Here is a 19,711-nt window from a genome sequence, read left to right as displayed (position 1 = left end):
GATCTATGTGAAAAGTGCCATGTGCCACAAGGATACATGACCACAGCATGGAGATACTCTGAGAGAATATTCTGAGCCACTGTGAGATTTCTCCCAAGGCCACCAAGGGGAGACAGAACTCAAAGTTAATGTTTGTTCTGACACTGATCCAATGGATCCACCACAGAATCCACGGCAAGAAGCACTGAGTGGGATTGCAGGTGTCAGCCATTGCTTCACATCTTTCCTTGTCGTGGGTTCCAGAGTTGTTTTCCATCCCTGCCTTCTGAACATGAATGCAGTAGACGTCTTTAGGTGGAAGCTTCCACAGAGTAGAGTTACTCCGTGACACCAAAGAAGTTACATAAGACCGCTTTCCTAACGCACTTATGTTGAAAATTGATAGGCACACTAATGCACACATGCAGACTCTTTCAAACTCTGGACGCAGCATCACACCGTTGCAATCTAATGCTGCTAAAATTAGGATCATAGTTCTCTACAGTCTTCACAGGATTGTTGGCAACCTAACAGAGACTATATCTTGTGCAATAAATCCATTATGCTCTCCTGTGAAACCTGATCCTGTTTAGTCAAGAGTTGCATGAAGACACAGATATAAATTTTCTTTTACACGCAGGCATTGAAATCCAGCATTCACAGTCACACTCTGGGCTTTAGTATCACAAACACAAAGTTACTGCAGTACATCTACTTTACCAGGATGCCACAGGTAGATATTCTCTCTTGTGACAAACTAAAGTTAGCCACACATATTTAATTAATTTGACTGACGATAAAAGTTTGTGTAAGATGAGCCAGGTATGCAAACTTCAATGCAATGATACATTAACATTTAAATTCCCACCCCCTAAAAATCTGTAAGCTGTGTATCTGTCAGTCACCCCTTGAATTAAGTGTCCAGAACTATTAAACTGCATTTCTAGACATTTTAAAAGGGGATAGATGCTCTACTAACTACTTCAGCTACAATCTATTAAGTTCTGACCCTCAGCACTCATGTGTAACCCCATACAGTAGTGGGTAGCTAAACAACAGATTGCCAGATGCAGATTTCATTATATTCCAACTCCTGGAAGAAACCAGTAACTCTGGTGGAAAAGGGGGATAAGCTGATTTATTATAAGTGGCATAACTATAGAAAATGCTATAATGAAGTTATCTGGCTAACTTTTGTATGAATAAAACGGAAAAAAAGAAAAATGAGCAGCTGTGAAAAATGTGATGGGCCTCACCTCCCTCCCCCAGCCTGAGTGGGGTTGACCCTTCTGTGAGCTGCCGCTGGCCATCAGTCTGCAGCAGCAGCCCTCTCACATCCTCACCGCCCGGTAAGTCCCAGCTACAAATATTTTCTCTCCTCACACTGTTGATTTCAGCAGCTCCTCAATCATATTTTATTTATTAACGTCTGCAAGAAATCACGTGCAGCTGCTGCCTTGATTTAGCATTGGCGCAAGAAGAAATACTCCCTTAATTTTATCTCAGGCAGGTTTGACCCATGGAGTGTAAATCACCGAGGTCACGTGTTTTACATAGCTATAATATTCTTGTCCACTCATATACCTGCTGTGTTTTTTTTTCTTTCTTTAACACGTGAGCTCAAACACAAAACACTGCTATAAAGAGCAGCGCGTGCCACAGAAACAACGTGTGGATTTAAAAACTGTACTTTGTTCCCAATAATAATAATAATAGTAAAGCACATCAATACGTTTCAGTACATCTTTAGTCCTCTAAATTAATACAAGTTAAAATAAATAGTGGACATGTCCTTTGAGTCGAGCACCCTCATAAATGTGTTTAGAAATATTAAGCTTACAGTGTTGTCCAGCATGTCATCCCCGAGTAATGCAGTGAAAAGTCCACTGTTCCTTAAATTCCAGGATTTTTATTTGTTGTATTTATTTATCCTTATCAGTTTATCCCTTCGAAGCCGTAGAATACCAGCCTTAGCCTGCATTTAAACTTACAACTTCAAAATTAAATTAGATTAGAGTAGATTAGAAGAAATGTGTGTCCACATGTTGATCTTTTTTGCTTTATAAAATTTAGAGCTAATGCCTCCTTTGGCAATGAACATTTAGTTACTATCTTGTTGTTTACCACTTTTGCAGGTGTTTATTATTTAAGTGAGACTCTCAGGATGGTTAAAACAGCTGATAACTATGCTGATTTTAGGATTATTGCTTCAAAAAGTGATTTGCATCCAGCAGGTATTCAAGAGGTGGAAACCTTAACACCACTTCAAAGCGATCCTTATCACCATACTGATCAGTCTGTGCCTTTAGTAAAGTAACAGCGTTTCTCTTTCATGTATAAAATTCTGTGTTTTTGGTTGCAGCAGAGGATGATGGAGAAAACCAGTCACATCAACATTGCAATGATAGAAGACATCGGTACTAACGGGATGGCCGTGTCAAAGGTCGGCACGGGCGTGGACGGGACGAAACAGCGGTGCGGTTCCACCGTGAGCTTCCACAACATCCAGTACAAAGTGCAGCAGCAGAGCGGCTTCCTCTGCAAAAGAAAGATCCTCTCCAAGGAAATACTGGTGGACCTCAAGTCAGTCTCTTTGTCTTTCTCCGCTCTGTCACCTTCTCCCTCGCTTTCCTCCGTTTTCTCATCACTCACACACTACGCGCACATGAATTTACAGATATTAACCTGCAGAGCTATGATTTGCTCACTTGATAAGTGCAGCAGAAAACCTGTAAAACATTTAATACCTGTTTTTTTTTAATTATTTCCCCTCTGCTTAAGCTAGCTGAACATGCACAGAGCCCCATTAAACAGTAGAAATCTTATGATTTTTACTTTGTTGAATTTCAGAAAAAATGCCAAATGAATCCTTTTGAATTTTATTGCACTGACTGTTTTAGATTTCTTTTAATTTTGGGGGGTGTCGTCTTGCTTTTTTTCTTTTGTTTTCCATGTCAGTCCAGTACAAAGTGGGACAATAGTGAATAGACCCTTGCAGTTCCTTTCTGATGGTATTAAATACAGCTGACGTTTCCCATGGAAGAATGAATCATTTCACACAAGTTTTTTGGGGGGGGGAACCTTTTTCCTGCCACAGTGTTAATTATATGATATTAAGCATGGTTTCTTGCATATAATCTCTCAAATGCACTAAAGAGCAGTCTGCCAGGGAAACGAATTAAACAGCGTCACGTGATCCACCGCCAGACCTTAATTCAGTCTTCAACTCTGTTTTAAATCACTGACTCACTCCGTGCTTTCTGAAGTCTCTGAAGTTCTTTAAATTGTTACTTTTTAAAAAAAAATGATATGATATCTGTATTTGCTGTAAAATCCATTCATGAATATTACTTTAAATGGGATTGGGAGGGATGATTCATTTAATAAAAGTAGTTCATTTCAGCATGTGTCTAAGGACCATATTAACTACTTTGATTCACATGCTTTGTGTCTGTGGCATAAAACTGATACAGTAAAAATCTAAGAAAAAACATTTATAATTGGAAACATAAGCAAATATGTGTCCCAGTATTTGAGTTTCTTTTTTCATTATTAAATCATTACACTCTTTTTGCCTGTGTCGCTGTCTCGCAGTGGGATTATGAGACCTGGTCTGAATGCTATTCTTGGACCTACTGGAAGTGGAAAATCTTCGTGAGTACTACTTTAGTTTTCAAAAATACAGTTAGGTCTATAAATCATTGTATTATTATCTTATTACAGTATAAATCAATTAATCAATATGTGATTGAACAAACAGTAATACAAGCAGTACAAGTAAGTATCGCATTTGCTGTGAACAGCCATCTGACATGTTTGACAGAGGGTGGGTTGTGCTTTGGATCATGAGCATTTTCTCTCCTTCACCATTGTTTTCTCTTCTGTTCATACTGGTACGCGTTCATCTTGGTTTCATTTTTCCAAGGTTTTTTTTCCTGAACTGTGCGAGCTCTTGTAGATGTGTAACCAGAGGTTTGCACCTTGTAGTAAACGCTCTGTATTCATGAAAGCGTCTCTTGATCATAGTGCTCTTCACTTGGTTAGATGCGGTGACCCATAGAACTAATTCAGCACTTTAGTCGTCGTAATACTGGGCAGTGGATTCATTGTTTTTAGGAACCAACCAAGTGTTTCATTTGGCCGCTCTTAACCCTGTAAAGCTTGAACCATGATTTTTTTTAACCCTCTCAGGCTCAAATTAAGTTTTTGTTGCTAATGCACAAAAGAATACCTGCAGTGGTACTTCTGAGTAAAAAAAAACCTCATAAAATATGTATGTGGGGTAATCAGGTTGTTAGCTTTTAACTGTTGCAAATCTGCAACGCCTGCCTTGAGAGAGTTAAACTGGACTGTTTATTAAACCTTCTGTCAGCTCATAATACTTTGAGCTGACTTCAGATATTACGTCTGCTTCATTTGTCAGTTGAAATTATGAGGGAAAGAGCCTCACCTAGCCACGAAACGTCTTGTTAATTATTTTTGAACCTTTAAAAATGGGGTATTTATGCATAAAAGGCCTGCAATTCCTAAACAGTTAATGTGATATTTTTAGGCCCGTTGAATTCAAATGACATTGTCTGAATACCTATGGACGTAATTGTATATAATCTTGAAATAATTACCTTAACTTTTGTTTTGGATATCTGTAGAATTTTTCTTTGCTCTTTTTCTTTGAGATTCTTGGATATTCTGGCTGCGAGGAAGGATCCCGCAGGTCTCTCGGGTGAAGTTCTCATTGATGGAGCCCCACAGCCTCCAAACTTTAAGTGCCTCTCTGGCTATGTCGTCCAGGTAAATTTGTATTTCTTTAAATAGCTCATATTAACCATTTTATATCCACTCAGATGCACTGATATGGATATAGTGATATTATGTTTTGAAATATATTTATTTGATAAATGTACAGTGCTTAACAAATGCTTGATACCACCTGCCACAAATATTTTAGAAATCTATCAAAAATTTGTTCAAAGCTACACATTATGTTACTATTTATCAGGTAAATAACAGCTGAATTTACATTTTTATACCCAAATTTGAGCCGGCACTCTAGTCGTCTCTGAGAAGTCAGGAATTAATTGAGCGTCAATCGCGAAATTTTTTTTTTTCTGTTTAGGAGCACTAGTAAAAAAAACCCTGTAATTCTAAAAAATAAAAATAAAAAAATCAGCTTTTTTGTAAAATGTTAAATTGGAAAAATTGTGGATAGGACAGATAAATATATGTTAACATTAAAATAAATCCTTTCAATTAAACAGTGTATGGATGCTGGTGGGTTAATCATTACAGAAACATAAGAATTGCTTTTGATAATTAGCAGTGCTTTTAATTTAGAACAGCTGTGGGATAAAACTTAAATTGTGTTTTGGTCTAATAAACTTGTTAAGCACTGTAAGTCGGAGTCATTCTCTGGTTTATTTTCTACGTACTTAATGCAGCTCTCTTTAGGTGTTAAGTTAAGCAACGTGTAAACTGGCTTTTCACTACTTATTTTTTGTTTTGGGGTCTTTTTCAGTGACGCATTGGCCGGCCTCGACTGGTTTCTTTAAGCTTTCATGCAGAAAAAGCTGAGAGCTTTGACTTTCTCTTAGACGCTGCGTCTGAGAGCAAAGCAAATGTTGTAGGCTGTAAAACCAACTTAACACACAGAGGTTGGCCTTTAAACATTAAACATAGTGCTGAGATTGTTTGTGTTTGTGTTAGACCTCTTTTAAGAAGAAACTCTTGAGATGAGAAATATTTTGTGCAAGTGTCCTTAGAGAAGACAGGCAGGCAGGCTTAGACCTCCCAGAAAAACCTGCAAACCCTGCCGAGGTTCACTCCTTCTTGCAGTGAGGCAGTGAACTCCGTCTTGTTTCTGGTTGTTTCCCTTAAGGATTTGTGGAAATGATAACTACAAAATAGCTTTTCAGTTTGTGACCTTTGATCAAGCTTTGGTCTCCCTGCTAGGAAGATGTGGTCATGGGCACCCTGACCGTGAGGGAGAATCTGCGTTTTTCTGCCGCTCTGCGACTGCACGTCTCCGTGCCTCAGGTCGAGAAGGAGGCTCGAGTCAATCACCTCATTAAAGAACTGGGTCTCACCGAAGTGGCTGACTCCAAGGTGCTGCAGATAATCACAGCCTGTCACTCACCTGTCCTCTAACAAGCAGCCTGCCCCGGCAGATGAAGCTCGTTTTCAGCGATTCCCGTTGTGTTTTGTTGGTGTTTTTTTTGTTCCTCAGGTGGGCACGCAGATGACCCGAGGAATCTCAGGAGGAGAGAGAAAGAGGACAAACATCGGCATGGAGCTGATCATCGATCCTGCTGTCCTATTTCTGGATGAACCAACCACCGGGCTAGACGCAAGCACTGCTAACTCTGTCCTGCTCCTGCTGAAAAGGTGAGAAAGCCCGGACTCTCTCTAATTTCTCAGATTTCTTTAAAGTAAAGTAAAATCTTGAGCTTCTGGCCTTTAAAGAATTTTTAAAAGTGTTTCAAGCAAAATTCTGGAGTTTGGTTAACTTTAAACAGAAGCTTATCACTTTACATAGAAGAATTACAGCAGGAAAACTGCTGCTGTTTGCTTCTACTTTATTTAGATCAATTTATTGTGGTGCCTATTGATTTTTTACTGTGTTATGTGTCTTTTCAGAATGGCGAGTCATGGTAGAACCATAATTATGTCCATCCACCAACCTCGCTACTCCATCTACAGACTGTTTGACACTCTCACACTGTTGGTCGGTGGTAAAATGGTGTACCACGGACCAGCACCAAACGCTTTGGACTACTTTGCCAACATCGGTGATTACACTGACTAAACAGTAACATCACAAGACACTTCTTTACAGTTTTCTTTAATTTATGAAGTGAATAAATGTAGATGGATGTGCAGCTTCTAAAAAAGCTGCAGGGTCACTATATGTATAGGATTTGCTTTGATATTGAGCTGCAACATTGTGATTTGTGTTCAAGGCTATGCCTGCGAGGCCCACAACAACCCAGCTGACTTCTTTTTGGATGTGATTAACGGAGACTTCACCGCCACAGCAATGACCAAAGTGCACGGCTCTGAAGGTAGCGGCATAATTAACCAACTATGAATATTCAGTCAAGTTTGTATCACATCTCCTGGTTTAATAGAATAACAACAAACAAACATATTCTGTGCAAATGTGCCCATTTCTTTGCATTTTTCTTTGATTTTGCAACATCCACAAAAAGGCACGATACAATAAAGAAGATACAGTATTTTTACCTGGAACTTTTTATTAACAAGTTATTTAAAGTGTTTTAAATTTGACATTTATAGTGATTAGAACAACATGTCAAACGCACAAATTAGAGTTGACAGAGTAAAACAGGAACACAGATGGTTTTTACTGGACCTCATAACGCCTTAATTTTTGTTAACATTTTCTGCAAGTGAAAAAATTTCACGTGAAAACGTAAGCAGAAAAAATCAGGGATTCCTTCACATCCATGGGAGATTTTGATAAAGTCATGTAGAAAACAGCTGAAGTCGTGGCTGCTAAAGGGGGTTCTACAAGCTGTTGAATCGTGGGGTGTACATAGTCGACCATTAACTCTATTCTAGAGTCAAATCTGTATATAAAGTGCCAGAGTGAATTGGTGCTATGAACATAAAATATAACTGAGTGGGTTTTTTTGTATTTGTGAACAGATTTGGACTTCAAGGAGCTCAGTAGCTCCAGGCAGAGCATCGAGGAGCGCCTGGTGGATGAGTACAGGAACAGCGGTTACTCCAGCAACACACGAGCCGAACTGGAACGCATTGTTAAAGATAAGCGCTGTGGGTCCCTCCCAAAGTCCCGCACCATCACCTACAACAGCTCGTTCTTTCACCAGCTACGATGGGTCCTTCACAGAACATTTCAGAACCTCATGTTGAACCCCCAAACATCTGTGGCCCAGGTAAGCACGTACACCATCGTCTTTTAGGGCACGCGTTCGACTTTCAGACGTCGGTCAGTGCCACTCTCGTGTCTGTCAGCTGAACATAAAGCTCATTAGCTGGTGAAGACTTTTACCAACTTTTTTGTAGCTATATGGGTAACTTTAAATAGTTAATTAGTGACAGGTTTAAACTTAAGTATGTTTAAAAATAAAAGCATACACTGTTCCAAAAAATAGTAATGTCAAAGTATCTTACTGTATATTTTACAGTTTTGTACTGTCTTTCTAGAATATCATGAAATTTACATAGGTAGACTGTGATTTTACATGTCAAAGGTAAAATAACATAACATCACTGTAAATATAGTAAAACACAATTTACTTGTTTTTTAAATATATATTTTTTGTACATATGTATATTTAGATTGTAAAAATACATTCAGAAATGTATCATAATTTCACAAATATTTGTCTGTTATGTGAGAGAATGATCTGTTAAATTCAAATGTAATACTATGGAAAAATATATAAAATGATAGAAAATTTATGAGAATAATCAATAATTAAAGGAGTATTTGAATTATAATTTTGCTGAAAATTTCATGTCATCTAGGTCTGATTCAATAATTCAGAGGTAACAAGTGAAAATATAATTAATAGAAATAAAAACAAACAAAAAAAACATATAAAACATTGCCCGGCCACGCTGTGCTCATTATATATTTTAAAAAATAAATGTAGAGGTAGGAATTGCAATTAATATAAATCTCAAAGTATTCACAACATTCCTGAACAGAAATAGGCCTCTGCACCTGGGTGAGGGTGTGGCCATGAAAACAATGTGACATGCCATTGGATGTTGGGACACATAATAACATGACGCTAAGCATCGGCCAATGAATGTGAACTAACAACTACAAGGTCGCGGGTATGGCTGCACTGTAGGAAAAAATCCTAATATGAAAGTATTTTACTGTGCATTTTACAGTTTTGTTCTGTTCTTCTAGAATATCATTAACGTTACGTAAATAGACTGTGAATTCACATTTCGAATGTAAATTAACGTTAAATCACTGTAATGTAATACAACATAATATTCATGATTGCCGGAATATTACCATTTTTTAGGATTTGTTTTTTTTTTCCTATTTATAGATAATTTCATTGTTTAATCACATTAACATGTTCCTAATTTAATGTTTAAGATCACTTGAAAAGGCAAGATCCCATGTAAAATTAGCGCAACAAACTGTATTGTCATTACTGGAAATAACCGTATTTTTATGAGGAAGTTATTTTTTGTTATTTTACGGTAGTATTTTGGCGCCCCAGCTGCCAGAATATTACCGTTTTTTAATGTTTTTTTTAACAGTGTACATTGTATTGGCCCCATCATCGTGAGCAGGATACGCAGCGTGTTAGAGGGGTCACCTTTATGCCCCCATTAGTCGCCCCATGGCGGCAAAATGCTGTCAGAAGTCTCCTCACTTTAAGAATTATTAACAGCTAATTGGTCCTAAATAAGTCAAAAATAATCCTTCGAGAAGGTTCCTTGGTGGCGTGGGTGCTGTAATCAGCTTTGGTGACTGTTGTGACCCCACTCCTGCCTCTTTGGGCCTGAACCTGAACTGATATCATATCTAGCCAAAGCCCCTTGGCCCCGGTGTGGGAGTCATCACATGATGGCATCATGACCTATCCCGCCGCTGCCCAGCTTCCACATGAGGGACTGAGGGGAATGAGGTGAAAAAGGCTCAACCTTACTGGCTTATCCCTTCACCCTGGGAACCACTTAGTCCTGTCATAACCTGTAAATAGTTTCAGCTTAAAACATGTCTTGCTTTCACCTTTTTTCCCCTCCATTCAGTCATCTCACCCCAGGATCAGTTCAGGAGGACATAACCTTAGCATTTTCTGCTCACTTCAGTCCTTTGTACCCATGTTTTTGTTTTGTTTTTTACCCCCAAAAGTTTAATTTAGTTTTTCCATAAACTAAATTCAAGTTTGGATTAAACTTACCAGTTTAATCCAAACTGGTAAGTTTGGATTAAACTGGACTTCAGGAGGTTTTAAGGTTTTTTATATAACAACATATTGAATGTGTATGTTGTAGGCACAGAAGTCATCACGTTGTCTAAATCTCTTACGCAGCTGGGAGTCAACGTTTTCCTCGCTCTCATCGTGGGAGCCATTTTCTTTGGGGTCAAAGATGATCAGAGTGGTATTCAGAACAGGTGAGAGAACTGCTCTCAACAGTGAGCTGGAGTCACATAATAATATTTTACAAAATGTTCTGAGTATGTAATGTGACTGTCCTGCTGTCATCTCCAAAAAAAAAAAAAACCATCTTCATGGCTAAATAATTTGTACTTTGATCATTTTAATGTTGTGTGTTATTTGTTTATTTAAAGCATTCCTATTGTCTAAATGCCACAGCAGCTAATCAGCTAATCCCTCTCACTTATAATACTTATTACATCGGTGTAATTTAGCTGGTTTAATACATATGGCACTCCATGAAATGCATGTAATAATGTAAAGCTCACACAGCAAAATTCCTTTTGTCTCTCATCGTCTGCAGGCCAATAAATACCTCAACATACTCTTATAAAATCGATGTTTTTATTAACTGTCACATTAACACAGCCCTCGGCCTGTTACTGCAGTATGACTGTTACTTCCCCATCGGGTCTTGCAGTTATCGCAGTAAACCATCTGATTTAGAGGAAATGTTGGCACGTGTGAGTGAACAATGCAGCTTAAAAAATGCTCGAGAAAGTCCTTCGCCTCCATAGTCGGGGTGTGAGACGCAGCGATGTGGTTCAGATATGGGTTTAATACACTTGTAAAAGGTTCATTTAAGACTACAAACCAGTCAGCTAACATGAAAAATGTCAACCTAAGATTTGACGCTAAAATGTTTAAGCTATATTTATGGCTTGGTTTAGTAATGCTTCGTTGATCGCTTAAGCCTGTAAAATAACATTTGGGTTGCCAGTTTGTAGAGTGTCTTTCTTTAGCATGGTACTTCACTTGAAGACACAGTGTGTCTTTGCTTCCCTCTTTCCAGATTTCTTGTGTGTGCCTCATGTCAGCAAACTGAGCGAATCCAGCAGCATTCGTGAGGAAAATTACTAATAAGCAATTTATTAATTGTTTGGACTCTACATATTTTATAGATGATGTTTTCCACAATATGTAAACCCCAAAACTCTTTTTTAATGCGCTGCAACTACAAAAAATCTATATCGATGGGCAAATGTTTAAATTAGTAGCTTTAGTAGCATTTATTTTTATTAGTAAGCCATTGTTTTAAACTGGACTTCTTTTATTGTTTCGTTTTAGGTTGTTTTGTTTTTATTTTTTAATACTATGCGTTTACACACTAAAGGCAACATGTTTCCCCATAAATGTTCAGGTCAGTGACCGCTTCTGGTGAAAAAGTGTGAAAGGTAATTCCCGCTCGGTTAATCTTCTTACCGTTTTTTATTGGGCACAACCTGGTACTCGCAAGTCCAGCGAAGCCCATCAGAGACCTCAGTGGTCTCCCTTTTTCCGTTCAGTAGTGTACAGGGACCTAATGTGATTATATTCAAGGTCAGTGCACATGCAGAATGGCAGACAGCCCGTACGTGGCTTAAATGTCTCAAGTTTCTCACCCCTCCTTCATCTTTGCTTGGTGTAGGGGCTAATATTGGGGCAACAACAATCAGCATCAACAGTCAGCGTAGGAAAATCAGCAATGAGGGAAAAAACCTAGAAACAAACGCAAAAGAAATTTGTGAGGAGTCGTGTGAAATATTGCTCAGATTGGGAGTCTGTGCTCAGGACATCGGTGACAAACTACTGCAAACATTTTCAAGTTTTCAAAGGTCACGTTACAGTATGTAAGATCTTTAGTCTTTATTCTGCTCTGAACATGACTGTTTTCTTAACAGTTCAGTACTGTGCTGAAATTCTTGAGCCGCCACTCACTTCTTTATGTTTTGCTAAGAAAATGTGAAATAAGTACAGTGATTTGTGCAAACTCCATACAGTATATTCCTGTACAGAGTTTGTACAATTCCCCATACTGAAAAGTCAATATTTGGTCTGACTACCATTATTCTTCTACACAGCCTGAACTCCTTTAGGCAAGCTTTCTTACCATTTCTTTAAGTTATCTTTGGGGATAGTTTTCCGGGCTTCTTGACGGACATTCAAAGGTCTTTGGATGTTGGCTGGCTTTTGTTCTGTTCTCTGTCAACATTATAATGACGAAGTCTGGGCTCCAATAGTTCCCCAGGCTTTCTGAAAGACCTTCAGAAGATCTGGAGAACTATTGCTCAAGAAACTCTGGCTCTTTGAAGGCAAAATATAAGGAAATGAGGAGTGGCTCAAGACTTTTGCACAAAGCTGTGTCTTTGCTTCTGTGTTGATTGACAGGTTGGAGTCTCATGTTATTTTTTTTCTAAGACTTTTCCTGGCAAGCATCCTATCCGGTTGTTCAGTCTGACGTCACTAGCCGTGTCTGGGTCTAAACTCCGCTGCAGGTCCATATATCAAACGATCACTATGGCATCACTGAGAGTTAAAAACTGTCTAAAGTCTTTCATCTTTAATAAAATGATCAGCGTTCTGCTCTACCAGGTGTAACAATTGAGTTTAACATCCAGGCATCCATGAAAACGGAATTTATGACATTTAACGGAGTTAGAAGTAGCAGGGAGTTAGCTCACTAGCTTCTATCTAAATACAATATAGCATGTCCTGACTGCGGGGTTTTGGAAACAAATTAAAACGTACAGCTCTGTTATCACTTCCAGCATAAATGAAGACAGAAAACTATAAAGCAGTGACGTTTGTAGGGTTACTGAAGTTGGGCTAGCTGGTATATAATGATGTGCTACGTGACCGCTAGCTACACAGCTATGTTAGCATAATATAAACAAGCTAACTTTTTTTCCACTCGATAAAAGTTAACGTGAGTGTTCTCGGTGGTCAGGAACAAATGTAATCGCATGGCAGGATGCTGTAAAAGGACCAAACTTCAGCCAGGAGAACAACTGAGATAATCCATCCACAATACGAGGTTAGTCATTCATATACTACTGCAGGGGCTGGGCTGTAGTTACATCCTAAGGTTTTAAAAACTGAGCTTAAATAAATGATTAGTGGTAATAAAAGCCGAGGGAGGTCAACAGTGATCACTGACTGTTTTAGGAGCTTTTTGAGATTAAATAGAAGAAAATACAAAACATTAAACATGTTAACAACACAAAAGCCATATTAAACGCAGACTACTTTAGACCCGGAAGTAGGATTCCTCGCGTCATCACTGAACAACCGGATACAGGTCTTATCTGTGCAGTCTCTTTTTGAGTATCCGGTTGTTCAGTCTGACGTCACTAGCAGTGTCTGGACCTAAACTCCGCTGCAGGTCCATATATCAAACGATCACTATGGCATTACTGAGAGTTGAAAAACTGTCTAAAGTCTTTCATCTTTAATAAAATGATCAGCGATCTGCTCTACCAGGTGTAACAATTGAGTTTAACATTCAGGCATCCATGAAAACGGAATTTATGACATTTAACGGAGTTAGAAGTTAGCAGGGAGTTAGCTCGCTAGCTTCTATCTAAATACAATATAGCATGTCCTGACTGCGGGGTTTTGGAAACAAATTAAAATGTACAGCTCTGTTATCACTTCCAGCATAAATGAAGACAGAAAACTAAAAAGCAGTGACGTTTGTAGGGTTACTGAAGTTTGGCTAGCTGGTATATAATGATGTGCTACGTGACCGCTAGCGACACAGCTATGTTAGCATAATATAAACAAGCTAACTTTTTTTCCACTCGATAAAAGTTACCGTGAGTGTTCTCGGTGGTCAGGAACAAATGTAATCGCATGGCAGGATGCTGTAAAAGGACCAAACTTCAGCCAGGAGAACAACTGAGTTAATCCATCCACAATACGAGGTTAGTCATTCCTATACTGCTGCATGGGCTGGGCTGTAGTTACATCCTAAGGTTTTAAAAACTGAGCTTAAATAAATGATTAGCGGTAATAAAAGCCGAGGGAGGTCAACAGTGATCACTGACTGTTTTAGGAGCTTTTTGAGATCAAATATAAGAAAATACATAACATTAAACATGTTAACAACACAAAAGCCATATTAAACGCAGACTACTTTAGACCCGGAAGTAGGATTTGTCGCGTCATCACTGAACAACCGGATAGCGTGCACTTTAAGTGTTGTGCTGTCCCAGAGGTTCCAATTCCAACTTTATTTATACAGCACCAAATTACAAAAACAGTCGCCTCAAAGCGCTTTCTATTCCAAGGTAGACCCTACAATAATACCTACAGAGAAAAACCCAACAATCACATGACCCCCAGTGACCAGACTTTTGCTTTTCTGATTGCTCCAGGATGGGCGCCCTCTTCTTCATCACTACCAACCAGTGTTTCAGTACTGTGTCTGCTGCCGAGCTCTTCATCACTGAGAGGAAACTCTTTGTGTAAGTTCTCCATCAGGACGCCGTATACGTGTGTGTGTGACTCTAGATTGAACTGTTGCTTTATGTGTTTCTCTCGTGACAGGCACGAGTACATCAGCGGCTACTACAGAGTGTCTGTCTACTTCCTTTCTAAGATCCTGTCTGATATCGCTCTGCGCACCGTCACCTCTGTTATCTTCAGCTGTGTTGTCTATTTTTTGATTGGTGAGACTTTTATCTATTTATCTATTTAAATTTTTGCATTTCAATTTAAATAAATGACATCAGTGTGTAAAAGCGCACAAAACTGTGTGTCCAACCAGGGCTCAAATCCACAGCAGAAGCCTTTTTTGTCTTCATGCTGACGGTGACTCTGGTGGCTTACACAGCCACAGCCATGACCATGGCCATCTCAGCTGACCAGAGTGTCGTGGCTCTTGCCAACATCCTCATGACCATCACCTTTGTCTTCATGATGGTAAGAGATACAGCAACCCCATGACCCACATAAATAAGTTGGAAGGGAGAAGGAGTAAAGATGACATCTCCGTTTTTTGTTTTAGGCAACTTTAGGGTTTTTTAAAAAAAAGAAATGAGACATTTTAAACAGAAGACTCACTGATGACATAAACTCACTGGTCACTTTAACATCAGATGTGGTTATAAAGGGATGGAGATGGTCGGCTATGCTGGGGTGTGGTCTTATTCAAGGTTTGATGTGTCGTGCATTCAGAGATGCTCTTCTGCACACTTGGACTGTCACGAGTTGGTTGCTGTTGCCTGCTCAGAGCAGTCTGACCATTCTCCTTTTACTTTTGGCATCAACAAAGCATTTTCACCCAGACCTGCCATTCACTGGATATTTTCTCATTTTTTGAGATTGCTGTGTGGGCAAAAATTCACTTCAATCACCTTTCTTTCCCATTCTGATGCTCAGTTTGAACTTCAGCAGGTCTTCTTGACCTTGTGTACTTGCTTAAATGCACCAAGTTGCTACTACGGGGTTGACAAATTAAGTATAAGAACGGCAATGCCTAATGAAGTGGCCAGTAAGTGCATTTTAAATGATTGTTGATTGATTTCTTAATCAATAGCAAAATTTTCCAGAAAACATTGACTATTGAATCTATATCTGACTAAGTCTCTATAAGCAACACAGATATATTATATTATCCGTATATTATAATGAACAATAGACAGTTATTCATCTACGTTTTACTGTCTGATAGTAAAAGCTCCCGTGAGACTATTAACATCCTGCATCTGGACTTTGAAACATTTAGATGTGTTTGTAAGTCGTGTTATGTCAGCTCTACCCTCCAGAAAAAAGACATCTAAACTGACTTTGTGTCTGCTAGATTTTTTCAGGACTCCTGGTGAATCTACCCAGCACCAAAGACTGGTTGGCTTGGCTGAAGTACTTTAGTATTCCTCGTTATGGTCTTGCAGTAAGTCAGCATTAAAGGTTTTGACAGCAGACGATGCAGATATATAGAGAAAGTAGCAGAAACAATTCAAAATTCAGACAGAGGTTATCACCTCAATGAAATACAGTGGGGCAAAAAAGTATTTAGTCAGCCACCGATTGTGCAAGTTCCCCCACCTAAAATGATGACACAGGTCAGTAATTTGCACCAGAGGTACACTTCAACTGTGAGAGACAGAATGTGAAAAAAAAAAATCCATGAATCCACATGGTAGGATTTGTAAAGAATTTATTCGTAAATCAGGGTGGAAAATAAGTATTTGGTCAATAACAAAAATACAACTCAATACTTTGTAACATAACCTTTGTTGGCAATAACAGAGGTCAAACGTTTACTATAGGTCTTTACCAGGTTTGCACACACAGTAGCTGGTATTTTGGCCCATTCCTCCATGCAGATCTTCTCGAGAGCAGTGATGTTTTGGGGCTGTCGCCGAGCAACACGGACTTTCAACTCCCGCCACAGATTTTCTATGGGGTTGAGGTCTGGAGACTGGCTAGGCCACTCCAGGACTTTCAAATGCTTCTTACGGAGCCACTCCTTTGTTGCCCGGGCGGTGTGTTTTGGATCATTGTCATGTTGGAAGACCCAGCCTCGTTTCATCTTCAAAGTTCTCACTGATGGAAGGAGGTTTTGGCTCAAAATCTCACGATACATGGCCCCATTCATTCTGTCCTTAACACGGATCAGTCGTCCTGTCCCCTTGGCAGAAAAACAGCCCCATAGCATGATGTTTCCACCCCCATGCTTCACAGTAGGTATGGTGTTCTTGGGATGCAACTCAGTATTCTTCTTCCTCCAAACACGACGAGTTGAGTTTATACCAAAAAGTTCTACTTTGGTTTCATCTGACCACATGACATTCTCCCAATCCTCTGCTGTATCATCCATGTGCTCTCTGGCAAACTTCAGACGGGCCTGGACATGCACTGGCTTCAGCAGCGGAACACGTCTGGCACTGCGGGATTTGATTCCCTGCCGTTGTAGTGTGTTACTGATGGTGACCTTTGTTACTTTGGTCCCAGCTCTCTGCAGGTCATTCACCAGGTCCCCCCGTGTGGTTCTGGGATCTTTGCTCACCGTTCTCATGATCATTTTGACCCCACGGGATGAGATCTTGCGTGGAGCCCCAGATCGAGGGAGATTATCAGTGGTCTTGTATGTCTTCCATTTTCTGATGATTGCTCCCACAGTTGATTTTTTCACACCAAGCTGCTTGCCTATTGTAGATTCACTCTTCCCAGTCTGGTGCAGGTCTACAATACTTTTCCTGGTGTCCTTCAAAAGCTCTTTGGTCTTGGCCATGGCGGCGTTTGGAGTCTGACTGTTTGAGGCTGTGGACAGGTGTCTTTTATACAGATGATGAGTTCAAACAGGTGCCATTCATACAGGTAACGAGTGGGGGACAGAAAAGCTTCTTACAGAAGACGTTACAGGTCTGTGAGAGCCAGAGATTTTCCTTGTTTGAGGTGACCAAATACTTATTTTCCACCCTAATTTACAAATAAATTCTTTACAAATCCTACCATGTGGATTCATGGATTTTTTTTTCACATTCTGTCTCTCACAGTTGAAGTGTACCTCTGGTGCAAATTACTGACCTCTGTCATCATTTTAAGTGGGGGAACTTGCACAATCGGTGGCTGACTAAATACTTTTTTGCCCCACTGTAAATACACATCACAGACAACCTCCTTCACATATATGTTTTAGCAGTTTTAGTTTTAATTGTCTGTAAGTGTGTTTTTATTGAACTGGGGTTGGACCTGAACTGGGCTCTAAACTTGATGTTAGATGGCTGAATGCATAGACTTAAACAGACTTCTCTGATTTTAACTGTTGGGTGTTGCACATTATACCAAACATACATGACCAAGTGGATAGCCTACTGATAATGCGCTTTAAAAACCCCATGTATAGTAACTGTCATGTTTGAAGATGGAGCCAAACTCAAAGGAGAGGATTAAGGCCAACAAACTAGGGACCAACTGACCACAAGCACAGCTAAAGACAGCGTGCAAGAGACAAGAGACTTTAAAAATGAAACAGGAAATTACTTTATATGGCAACATATACGTGAAAAGGGAGTTGAGACCCAAAAGAGAATAGCTACATTACATTTATTGTTTTAAAATGGAACAAATGATCTGCCAAACGCACCATATTGTATTTAAATTGTTCTGCTAAGGATTTACTGCTCTGCCTCACCTTCTGTCTTTGTTCAGGCCTTGAAGATAAACGAATTTGTGGGTCTGAGGTTCTGCGAAGAGGTTGTAATCCGAAACAGCAACATGTCAGCTATGACAGCCAACTGCACTGTGAAAACAGCTGGCCAGACGTGAGTAATTGGTCCAGTTCTGTCTTACTGGTTAACAACATGTTGTATTGTGGCTCTAATATCTGACCAGTTTGAACATGCCTCATTTCAGATGCACAGGAGAGCAGTATCTGGAGTACCTGGGCATAGACTACACCTGCTGGGGTCTGTGGGAGAATCATGTAGCTTTGACTGTTATGATGATCATATTTCTCATCATTGCCTATCTGAAGCTTCGCTTCATCAAGAAATTTACTTAATGCGTTATCTGTTTTTTACTTTAATGTACCAGCACTGATAGATCTTGTGCTCAGAAATAGCACAATTAAAGCTACATTTATATATTGGGGGTTTAGTTTTATTTTACACTGCCCTCATATCTTTAGCATATAATGAAGCGAGAAAGTTAGAGTACAAGTGCAAATACTGAAATAAAAAGCTGAAAGCAGCCGAAAACAGCTAGCTAAACTTTTCTAGAGTTCACGTTTTTACCATTAGTCTCCCTGTAAAGCTCATAAAATCTTATTGTGTGTTGTGTTCAGCTGCTCATTAACCCTTTTACGCATAGTGGTCACTACAGTGGACAGCTATTCAAACACTGTTTTCTTGTATTCATATCAGTGTTGATGGTACACTTGCACATAAACCACTACATTGGACACTGATGTGTCACTCCATACCCTGCCGCTCACTCTAAAGGTGATGTTGTCATGTAAAAAACTATTTGAAAAATACACGTTTAAAAAATGAAGTTCAAAAATCTTTTTTTCATGCCTAAAGATGAATAAAAATACTGATTAAGGTTGTCCTAATCAATCACATGGTAGCAACTCAATGCATTGATGCATGCAGACATGAACAAGATGACCTGCTAAAGTTCAAACAGAGCATCAGAATATAGAGGAAAGGTGATTTAACTTGAACATGAAATGGTTTTTGGTACTAAATGGATTGGTCTGAGTGTTTCTGAAGCTACTGATCTACTGGGATTTTCCCCACACAACTATCTCTAGGGTTTACAGAAAAAAGTCAGAAAAAATAGAAAATATCTATTGAGCAGCAGGTCTCTGGGTGAAAATGCCTTCTTGATCGCAGAGGTCAGACATTCAACAATATCCAACTTGTTAAAATCAAAGTGTACAGAAGAGCATCTGTAAATACATGACAAACCTTGAAGCAGGTGGACTACAGCAGCAGAAGACCACATCACAGCCTACCTGTGTTGCTCACCCTGTCCCTTTTGGATCGCAGTGTACCCATCTTCTGATGGCTGCTTCATGCAGGATAACACACCATATCACAAAACTCAAATCATCTCAAACTGGTTTCTTTAACATGACAGTGAGTTCGCTGTGCTCGAATGACCTCTACAGTCAGCAGATCTGAATCCAGTACACTATATTTGGGACGTGGTGGAATGGGAGATTGATGTGAGCTGACAAATATGCAGCAGCTGTGTGATGCTATCATGTCAGTATAGACCAAAGTCTGTGAGGAAAATTTCCAGCTCCTTTTTAAATCTCCCCAACAAAGAATTAAAGCAGCTCT

The 19,711-nt window shown here is 39.4% G+C and overlaps 1 protein-coding gene across 1 annotated transcript; it reads left to right on the top strand.

The window, feature by feature from the left end:
• The first annotated feature begins 1,317 nt into the window (after positions 1–1,317).
• On the top strand, positions 1,318–18,747 carry abcg2d (ATP binding cassette subfamily G member 2 (JR blood group)). The gene is made up of 16 exons (XM_026171289.1): positions 1,318–1,328; positions 2,345–2,562; positions 3,574–3,633; positions 4,656–4,770; positions 5,929–6,081; positions 6,203–6,360; positions 6,613–6,764; positions 6,936–7,037; positions 7,645–7,895; positions 10,029–10,111; positions 14,291–14,380; positions 14,463–14,584; positions 14,683–14,837; positions 15,718–15,807; positions 18,072–18,184; positions 18,276–18,747. The coding sequence occupies exons 2-16, from the start codon at positions 2,348–2,350 to the stop codon at positions 18,421–18,423; spliced, it is 2,007 nt and encodes a 668-aa protein (XP_026027074.1). The 5' UTR covers positions 1,318–1,328; positions 2,345–2,347; the 3' UTR covers positions 18,424–18,747.
• Positions 18,748–19,711: the final 964 nt, after the last annotated feature.

The sequence above is a fragment of the Astatotilapia calliptera genome, chromosome 6 (genome assembly GCF_900246225.1).
Source record: "Astatotilapia calliptera chromosome 6, fAstCal1.2, whole genome shotgun sequence".
In the NCBI taxonomy this organism is placed as follows: Eukaryota; Metazoa; Chordata; class Actinopteri; order Cichliformes; family Cichlidae; genus Astatotilapia; species Astatotilapia calliptera.
This window is presented reverse-complemented; position numbering and strand designations above follow the sequence as displayed.